This window comes from Sturnus vulgaris, chromosome 2 (genome assembly GCF_052056855.1).
Source record: "Sturnus vulgaris isolate bStuVul1 chromosome 2, bStuVul1.hap1, whole genome shotgun sequence".
NCBI lineage: Eukaryota > Metazoa > Chordata > Aves > Passeriformes > Sturnidae > Sturnus > Sturnus vulgaris.
The window spans coordinates 91,270,884-91,281,631 of NC_142244.1; the positions used below are offsets into that span (position 1 = coordinate 91,270,884).

At 40.5% G+C, this 10,748-nt stretch overlaps 1 protein-coding gene across 1 annotated transcript; it reads left to right on the forward strand.

Annotated features, from left to right (window-relative positions):
- The first annotated feature begins 191 nt into the window (after positions 1-191).
- Positions 192-8,872, forward strand: TSLIG2 (tRNA splicing ligase complex subunit 2). The gene is made up of 4 exons (XM_014893397.2): positions 192-513; positions 2,375-2,541; positions 4,805-5,177; positions 7,334-8,872. Exons 1-4 carry the CDS (start codon positions 370-372, stop codon positions 7,388-7,390), a joined length of 741 nt encoding a protein of 246 aa, XP_014748883.1. The 5' UTR covers positions 192-369; the 3' UTR covers positions 7,391-8,872.
- The last annotated feature ends 1,876 nt before the right edge of the window (positions 8,873-10,748 follow it).

Below are 10,748 nucleotides of genomic sequence, written 5' to 3' on the forward strand. Positions count from 1 at the left end.
CAACTCAGGATATTGTTGGATTCTGTGGGATTTTATGCGTTTCCCCCGACCCGGCTGCCCCGTGGAGCGATGCCACCCCGGCAGGGCTCACTCCCGGCCCCCGCTGTCCCGGTCCCCGCTGTCCCCGCCCCCGCTGTCCCGGTCCCCGCTGTCCCCGCCCCCGCTGTCCCCGCCCCCGCTGTCCCGGCCCCGCTGTCCCGGCCCCCGCTGTCCTGCCTCCCGCTGTCCCGGCCCCGCTGTCCCGGCCCCCGCTGTCCTGCCTCCCGCTCCATCCCGTGACGCCACCGCGGCGCGCGGCTGCTCTGGAAACGCGTTTCCCTCCGCGCGCGGGTTTGTGGGAGTCCGGGAAGAGGCCGCCGGGGGACGAAGATGGCGGCGCGGAGACGAGTCCCGGCGGGCGGCGGCGGTGGCGATGGCGAGGAGGAGCGGGGGTCTGCGCGCTCGGAGTCGGAGCTGCTGCTGCTGCACCCGGAGCTGCTCTCGGAGGAATTCCTGCGGCTCACCCTGGAGCAGGTGCGTCCGGGGAGCCGGGGCGGGCGGAGCGGCGGCCCCTGAGGCGGGGCGAGGAGAGAGAGTCACTGCGCTCAGGGCAGAGCAGGCACTGAGTTGGTGCTCTGAACACCACGAACATGCAGAGAGGAGGCCCTGGCGCCGGAGATGCCTCCGGGTTTGCAAAAGGGCTGTGTTTGAACACCGAGGCTCTTAAAGAGCAATTTGCCCAAATCGAGACAGTGTCTGCATACAGTAAAACTGGCTGTGGAAGGATGAGCTTTACACTGTTAAAGTTGCCACGACCCTACCCAGCATATCGTGCTCTAGGTGACCCTGCCTTGGCAGATCGGTTGGACTAGATCATCTCCGGAGGTCCCTTCTAACCCTAGTAATTCTGTGATTCTGTGAGTTAAAGGAAGGCAGCCTGTGTAATCAGTCAAGCTAATGCTTAATGCGTAAATATTGATACGTGATAATTGAAAAATAATTGAGTTTGAAAGACAGTTTAGGACCATACAAAGCTTTAGTTGATGTTTGAAATATTAGTTACTGCCTTGGCTGAAAATTTCAGGTGCATGAAACAATAGTAATCAAAGTTTCAGGGTTTTGTATAAGCTCAAAGAATTTTCACATGCTTTTGTCCGTGCAGCCTATATGGACAGGTTTCAGGCCGACATCAAAAGTCATGGAGTGCTGCCAGAACCAGTAATGGCAGAGGCTTGACCTGCTCTTGAAGACCTCGATTTGTAGGATGTTAGTGGAGTTTTTTTCTCATCCCGTAAATTTGGCATGAGGTACCAAGAAATGTTCACAACCCGATATAAGGTTAAAAATAAAACTGGTGTTCTAACTGATGGATTCACAGCATAGCTGGGTTGGAAGGGACTTCCGGAGATCATCTTGTCCAACCTCCCTGCCAAGGGATGGTTAGCAAGAGCAAGTGACACAGGAACACATCCAGGTGGGTTTTGAATGTCTCCAGAAAGGGAGAGTCCATGATCTCCCTGGGAAGCCTGTTCCAGTGCTCAGACATCCTTACTGTAGGGCAGTTCTTCCTCATATTGGGTTAAAACTTATCTCCATTATTCTTTGGAAACTGGGGAAGAAAGCACAGCTCCACATCTCTAAGTTCGATTTGCATTACATTACATCTATCTGCTTTCTAGAAATGTGAAAAAGAGCTTTGGTGGTATAGTTGGATTCAGGGAAGCGTGTTTAAGAGTGCATTAAAACATCATTCATCAAGAATATGTCTATCACAACTTTTCTCTTTTTTTGGCTGCTATTTTCCTTGGGGAAACTTGCAGTATTTTGGGTAGACAGGGGCTGCAAGGTTTACCTGTGTGAGCAAAGGTGAATAACAGCCCAGTGGTGGTCACAGCTGGATCCATACATCTCTCACGTCAAAGAAAGCAGCCCATGACACCCCAGAATCTGAAGCAGAGTTGGTCATGGCAACTGTGCTCAAATGCACTGGAAGGAGCACAGACACCTGGGGTCAGGAGACTCCAAAGGACACACAGGAAGAGGCACATGAGGAAACGTGAAGAAATGCAGAAATGCACTTGTGGGTGGTGGAAAAAGAAACCGTTGTGCACTCTCCAAAACATCCCGTGTTTCCCATTGTCTCACTGAAGGGACAGGCTGAGTTAAATCCACACAGAAAATGAAGGAAGTTGGCAGTAGGAAGGTAGGAGACCAGGCTGTCGTTGGCACTGAGCAGTTCACGGCCTCTCCAAACTGATCAGCCCACCCCTTTGCTTCTGGGACCCTGGCCCCATACAACACTTTACAGTGGATTTTGAAGTAAGAAATGATGCCACTCAGATGGTTGAACTTTGAATTTGTCATAAAATTAACAACTCTTTTCTGTTCCCCACAGAAAAATATATTAGTTGAAAATGATGTAAAGATGGACAAAGATGGGCTCACTGATCTCTATATTCAACATGCCATTCCCCTGCCTCAGCGTGACTTGCCAAAAAGTAGATGGGGGAAAATGATGGAAAAGAAAAGACAGCAAAATGACTTGAAAATTGAGAATAAAAGGTAACTTAGCTTTATTGGGCCCAACTTGGACAATTTAGGACAATGCATTTAGTTTAATCTTTGCCCAGTTAATGAAGCTTGAACAGCTTTTGGATATTGTTACAGTTTACAGAGAATGCTGTGCTGGCTTGCCTGTGTCAGAAGTGTTAGACTCTACTACTGCAAAAATAGAAAAAAAGGGGAAGATTTTTTTTTTGTCATCTAAATGTTATTAATGCTATCTAGCTTATAGTGCTTCTTTTCACAGAACTGTCTTTCTTAGACATCCAATTTAAGTACAGAAAGGCTGCAGTAAGGTTTTCCTGGAGTCTTCTCCAGGGTGAGCAGCCTCCACTCTCTCAAGCCTTTCCTTATGATCATTTTTATGACCCTCCTGCGGAGCTGCTCCATGTCCTTCCTCCAGAGGCTCCAGATCTGGATGCAGCACTCCAGGTGGCATCTCACCAGAGCAGAGTAGGGGGTGCAGAATCACTTCCCTTGACCTGCTTGTCATGCTGCTTTGGACATGTTTGCTTTTCTGGGCTGCAAGCACATGTTGCTGGCTCGTGTCCAGCCTCTCTCCACCAGTATCCTCAAATCCTTCTCAGCAAGGCTACTCTCAATTCCTTCACCCCGTCTGTATTGATCCAGGGAATTGGTGTTGTTCCTTCATCCCCCAGCAGGTGTTGATAATGAGTTATTGGTAGATTTCAATGTACTTTATAATGAGGAGAAAGGAAATATTTTTGTTTCACTGAATAATTGCTAATTAATAATTGTGTTTAAGGAAAGTATTAAAAGCATATTTAACTATGCTTGCTCCTGGACAGGGGTGGCCTGCTCTATCTAGAGTGAGGGGTACATGCTGCAGCAATTTTGTGTGTCTGTTTCAAGACTAATGTTTGCTTTCTGAAAGAAATAGTCTGCCTCATTTAAGAAATCTCTCTGTTTGTATTTGCTCAGAAAGCAAAGTCTTCTTCAAAAGTTTGTTTTAATGAATCTCTTCGCTCAACCTTTCCCCTGCCCAAGACTTTGACATGTGATATGCATGAGTGGTGTTCTGATATATTCAGCAGTAAATCCTAATGAAAGCTGGATGGAAATTCCTGTAGTTTTTCAATATTGCAGCTTGTTGAAATCTTGAGTCTCTTTTAGCTTTACTGGAGTTTCTAACTGTGAAGAGCTAAACAAATTCTGTCAATCGATTTGGTGGGTTTTTTAGGTTTTTTTTTAGTTTTTTTTTTAAATTGTAGCAGTGGCTAAAACACTGAGCTGTCTTTTGTCAGGTTTATTTTCCATGTGCATGAGGTTATAGTACCTCAGTTTGTTTACATCTGCAGACTTGAGGATGGAAGTGTGAGGTTAGTGTTTGGGTAGGAAACTGTTAGTGTGCTGAAATAGGTGCAAAAGAGTTTTTATCAAAACTGAAAACTGAAGTTTTTAAACAGGAATATTATATCTCTTAATGGTGGTTTGGGTTTTTTATTTGTTAAATCTGCACTTTCCAAACACTTTGTCATTCTTGAGCATTGCATTTTTAAAACTCTGAATTCATATAGTGTGAGTTACATTAATTTTGTACTTTTCTCAGTCAGGGCGTTTCTGATAATACTGTTTTGATATTAGCTTGATGGTCTTCCTTTTCATGAATCAATGGTAACTAAACTGGCATGCTCTGACTACACATAGGCTTAAAGGCACAAACTATTAAAAAAAAGTCATTAAACCCACTTAGAAAACTTATTTTTAAAAGGTGTGGGTTTTTTGCTTAATGTTTTTATTCCTTGGCTAACAATCTTTTGAACTTACCTTAATATTATGATTTTGAATAAGAGTGGAAACAGGGAAATTTAGAAGTATCAGAATATGATATGCTGTTCCTGCAGGTAAGGCAGCACACCCTTTCTTAAATACTCGTCTTTTGAAATATTTAACACTTATTATCTCTATAGTTACTCTAGAATACCTACAGCGGTAGAAACGTAGTGCCTTTGGTTGTACAGCTGTAATTGTCTGCTTAGACAGTTCCTCACACAGCTCTTCTTGCTGAGGAACACTGGTCCTCACACAGCCCCTGTCCCTTTATATTTTGGAAGTGACTTTTATTACTTTTTGTTTTTATTTAACTGTAATTAAGTGTATAGATTTATTTTTGAGTTTATTTAATATTTCGGGATATATATTTAGGTAGGATAAAATTAATTTTCACTACTCATGTCATGGATATGGTATTTTTTGATCATCTAACCTACGTTTCTGAGAATTTTATGATTTGTATTTTCAGTGTTACAACAGTGGAAGGTTTAAGGAAACGGCCATTAATTGTATTTGATGGCAATTCCACAAGTACAAGCATAAAGGTGAAGAAGACAGAGAATGGAGCTGCTGATCGCCTGAAGCCTCCTCCAGCTGGAAGCACCACCAACACAGTTAGAAGATTATCAGGTCCTTCCAATGCCTCAACATACATTTCAGCCTCCAGTTTGTCAGAGGACACTAAGCTGGGAGTAAGGAATAATGAGGCTCAGCAAAACAATATTTCAAAGACTGACAGCAGTGTGTTGACTGGTCTGAAGGTTTACCCTTTGTCTCCAATAGCAGGAACTACTGTTGTGAAGTTAAAGAGGTCTGTTCCAAAAGAGGAATCTGATTTGCCGGTACGTTTGTGCAGTATCTTGTTTTGCAGGTTTTTGGTTTTTTTTTTAATTGAGATTTACAGGAGCCAGAGTTAGAGCCTTGCAAGAGTTTTCAGGATGATTTTATTTTGGAGTAATAGTATTTACAAACAGACAAAAGTGTAGCTAGTTTGGGAAATATCAGAATGAAATAAATTTGTGCTTGTCAATAGGAAGCTTCTGTGTAGGTAATGGTGCTGAGTGTAGCTGCCAGATGGGGACAAAGAGCAGTGGTTAGTTTTGACAATCGTGTGATTACAGGGCTTGTCGGTGAGCAAGGAACAATTTGCCATCTCTTAAAAACATGCCACAATATAGAGATAGGTCTTAACACTTGTGTTCTATTCCTTCATTATACAAATGAAGGAGTTTTCACATTTCCACTGCAGTATGGGAATATCTGGAATGAATCTGGGCTTGAAAGGAAGAAATATCTGATCTCAGTTGACCTGCAGGGGGAGCTTTAGATATACAGTGTGCAGTTACATTGATTAGAATTTTCCCAAGGCATGACATTGTTTTCTCAATATTGCCTCATGAGAAGCAATAAAATATATTAATATTTATTTAAAATATTAATATTGATTAATTCAAATTTTTTTTTTAATCCTTTAATGAAAGAATGCAGATAATATTCTACTGCGTGGATTGGTACATTCCATCAGGCTTCTGTTAAACATGAGTATTAAAACACATGGCTGTTGTAAAAGATAGCTTTAGCAGCTTTTAAAAGAAGCATGGCTGAGGCTCTGAATGGAATTGATGCTTGAGAGGTGTTGTTCCTACTACCAGTATTACTAACTTCTTTCAGTATTTAGAATTCTTCCAAGTATTGGACAGATCTGTACCTACAGAGCTTTTGAAACTTGTCTAGTATGCATCTCACAGCTTCTTTATATTTAATTTAAATGTTCTGTAGACACGATGATGACATTTTTAAGTGCCACTGTGTGGCTGACACTCAGAAGCTATGACCTCTGACATTTGACTTTCTACAATAGCCACAGTTTAGGTTGATCTTGTTAATACCTGTAAGTTCAGTCATGCCTTGGTTGGTGCTGGTCAGACGTGTGAAGTTAGGCAAGTGTGTTCTATGGATTTTACTCTACCATCTGAAATTAAAGAATGTGCTGTTGAATAGTAAGTGATGCTTACTATTGTGTCAGGAAGAATCAGTGTACTTGGCAGGTAGCCTGATCTATTTTTAGTGTAATGACAGTCAAGACAATTGTGTATCCAAGCAAGTGACTGTTCCTTCCTTGACTTTCAAGAAAAATTTAATGAATAGCACAGAACTATCCCTATTAGCTTTGGGTCTAATTCCCTTAAACTTTCAGTGGTTGCAGTCAACAGGATTCCTGTAAATAAATTAACACTGAAAGTCTTTTAAAGAGAAGAGAGATCTCTAGATTGTGCTCCCTGAACCAGTGTGTTGCAGTATGTTCTTGAAAACTCATATACCTATCTTTACTCTGCTTATGTGAATTATTAAAGCTCTAATTTCTCAGAATTTTTTAAACTATTACTTTAGATGGTGAAAGGGAGTTATTTCACCACTTCATCTGCCTTGCTTTGCTTTGGGTTTTCTTGATCTTTACATCTTGAAAAATGATCTCATCTGAGGCTTTGGCAATTATTTATCTTCTTTTTATCCCGGTCATTACAAAGGAAGACCAAATTTTCTTTTTCTTTTTTTTTTTAATGTTTTTACTATTTGACAAAAGTAAATTGGTTTCCTAGTTGTGTATTTGGGTATTTTTCCTTATACAATTCCATTTCAACAAGTATTTTGAGAAGACAACCTGAAATAACTTCAGAAGTATGTTTTGAAATTCCAGTATGTACCCCCGTTTTTCAGCTGCAGAACTGAAAGAAATCTTTGAATATTTAATTGTAGGTTGCTGAAAACCAAAGCACATGTATGATTTGCAGGTAGTTAAATTCATTGGCTCTATTTTTATCTTCACCAGAGAAATTCTGTGATATTTAGCTTTCTCCACAAGATGGCAATAGAAAGCTGTTATAGTAGTCTGTAGCTGAATACTGTAATAGTACCAGGTTGAAATATGTCAGATTAATGGCTGACTCCTGTTAGCACAGTATCTCTAAGAATAATTATTTATTTTCTTGTATTGCAGAATGACCTAAAGCCTTCGGAAGCAAAGAAGAAAATCCAGCATGTTACATGGCCATGAAGTAGCTAATGGTGCTTCAAACATAAATATTACTTCCATATTTTCAAATAGATAGGTCATATTTAAACAGTTTAAATAAAATTATTTTAAAATTTACAGACTTACAGAGATTCAGATTGCTGTGAGATTTTAACAAGTTTAACAGCTCCCTATCATGAAGCTGGAGTCACTATCACCAGTCACCTTAAAAGTATCCACTCTTGTACACCAAGTAATTAATTACTTCTTTTAAAGGTGGTGATGTTACACTATGATAAACCCCCACTCTTAGTTTTCAAGATTATTATAGTTCATCTCCTCCATGTCACTGTGATTCACCCATTGTTTCACTAAGATTCAGTTTTCTTCCACGTCTGGTTAAATAGTTAAAATAGCTATTGAAATTTAGAGTGATGCCTAGAACCTTCATGGCTTTAAAAAGGTAATCAGTTTAGGTGAGAAAACTGACCATTCTGCTGATAAGACAGTCTACAGAAATTTTTTTTCTTTTTGTTGCATGGGAGTGTAGAATTTGCAGTGCAAGTTAGGTTGGTAATAAGAGATGAACTATTTTAACAGCATTACTTCAAATTGAAGTTTCTCTTGATATGTGAAACAAGGAATGCACAGATGGAAATATATGATTGGACTGTTTGATATGAAACTTCGAGAGGAAGTCGTGAATGGATTAGTGCCATGTTCTCTTAAGTACACAGGCATATTTTATACATGCATAAGTGTAAAAATGTGCCAATGTAGCAAATTTGATTGTTTTCCTGGTTACGATCATACTTATAAAATATGGGGAAAACCAGTGGAATGCAGACCAGTGCTTTCTCAGCTTACAGATGGTTGGAGAGGGACATGGATAGGAAGACAGGAGTACCTTGAGAGCCTTAACACATGTGCATTCTAGAAAAAAAACCCACAAACCTGTTTTCCCTTCCTTTGATCATTTAAGATGGATTTTGGTTTTCTGTGAAATTTGGTATTTCATCTGGATCATTGGTAGTGCCTTACAGGGCAAAAATCCAATTAAATTAATGGAAACGTTTTTATTAAAACTCATTGGCTCAAAGTGAAGCCAGTTTAGATCTGGTTTAGATCTGGATAGTAAATAATAATAACAATGCTTCCAGACTTGTTAAAACAAAAAAAGAATTAACTTCTGAATCCACTTAGTTAACCCAGTAAAAGAAGCTCAGTAATGATCTGAAAACTTGTTTACATTTTAATCACTGGTTTATATTGAAACCAAAAACTGTAGCTTAGTTCTTTACAGAAGTTCTCCATTCACTGTTATGATGTAAAAGGCACTTCTTGAATGCTGTAAAATTGTAAGAATGTGTGTTTTGAAATGGTGTGACCTTTCCCTTTTACTAAACACTTGTGCAGTTTTTGTACTTGAGTACAGCAAACTTTAACGTAATGTACATTTTGTATGTAAAGACTTGTCTTTTAAGTAGCCTTATCCTATTTAAATAAATTAAATTAAAAACAAAACAGTACTGCCTTGTTTTTTTGATGTAATTAAGCTTGTTCATTTTACACAGTTATATTTCATTGGACTTGAAGTGATCAGCACTTAAAGGGTAAAAGGGTCAGTAGCTGCATTGCCTCTGTAGCAGCAGTTAGTATCACATGAAGTGCTGGCTTTTGCACTTGTGTAATAGTCTGATGAAAATTTTGTTTTGTGGCTGGCTTCTTGTCAGTGGTTTGGAGTCTGGGATGTATTTTGTGTAGTTCCAGTGGCTAGAAGCACGTGTGTGTTGGTATGTGTTAAGGAAGGATATGCAAAACTGAACTGGAATTATAGCATGATGCTGCTCTTGCATGGTAGCAGTCTTATTTCCAGGCTGGGATGCTTTCCAGCCTTGTCATATTTCACCTACCTTTCCCCAAAGCTGGGGCCATTTTGCCATCTGTTGTAGCACTTGGGAGGCAAGGTGCAAGCTGTGCTGCTCCTGCTGCCTTACAATCATCAAGATTGGGAAAGTCTTCCAAGATCATCAAGTCAAACCTTCAACTGAATTCCACACAAAGTTGTATCAAAGTGCTGTGTCTGCATGTTTTTTGAACGCTTCCAGGGACGGTGGATCACTCTACCATTCCCTGGGAGCCTGTTCCACTGCTTTACCACATCCAGTCAAGAAAATTTTCCTAATACCTGGCCTGAACTTCCTTTGTCAAAATTTGAGGCTGTTTGAGGCTATTTGAGAGAAGAGGCCAAGCTCCACCTTGCTATGATCTTTCAGGCAGTTGTAGAGAGCAGTAAGGTCTCACCTCAGCCTTCTTTTCTGCAGGCTAAGCAACTCCCAGCTTCAGCCCCTTCACCAGCTCCACTGCCCTTCTCTGGATGCACTCCAGCACCTCTGTCCTGCTTGTACTGATGGGCCTAAAACTGAGCACATGACTCAAGATATGGCTTCTCATCAGTGCCAAGTACAGGGTACCACCCCTTTAACTCAAAGGAGTCTTTCTTCTCTCAGCAAAGTACTAGAGCAGAGCTGCAGTGTGCTGGGGGATTGGCAGACCCCTGAGGAGAGAGTAAAGTATTTGCCCTCCTTTTGGAGGTGTGGATAAAGAGGGATTTTTGTGGCTATTTGCTACAGCTTTCATCATAGAATGAAATCAAGGGATAGAATTTAGTCATTCATTAAGGTCTGATAAGCACAGTGTACGCTTCAAAAATGTCAGCCAGCCAAGTTCTTCAAATGGTGCGCAATAAACTAAATCTGATCTGATACATCTATTTAGATTGTTGAATTAATGAGAGGGGGATGACCTGTGAGCTCTTTGCACTTGGTACAAAGAGACAAACTCAAGAGAGCAAACTTTCCCTATCCAGCAGCACACAGAGAAAGCATATTCTTAAATCTTAATGTCATATCTGAAGATTCCTGTTAGGGGTGTGACATATTTCTTTCTTCCTTTTTCTGAACACGAATTCTATCTGGAAGGTGTACTGGGATTGTACATTGCATAACACGGTCATACTTCTTGCAGTTTGCTTTGGGAAAAGGTTTATCTTCTGTTGTATTGTTTCCTTTTGATGTTCCTCTCCTGCCAAAATGGTGTTGCTGACAGTTGCCACTGTGGCAAGCATGTAGCAGAAATTAAGATACATCAAAGGGTACTACGTATCCCAATAGAGAACAAAATTAAAGCATGCACTACTATAGAAGTTAAACTTCTGACTTTTGCACAGATAGATGTCTTTTGAGTTGTTTTGACCTTGCTTGCTGAGAAGAAAAATATTTTGCGCTTGAGTTTAGAGTCTATGAACACACTTTTATCAGCTGCAGTCAGTTCAGTGTGTTTTCACACACTGCTTCATTTTTTGCTGATAATTTTCCCACTGACTTCAATTAGTAAACGA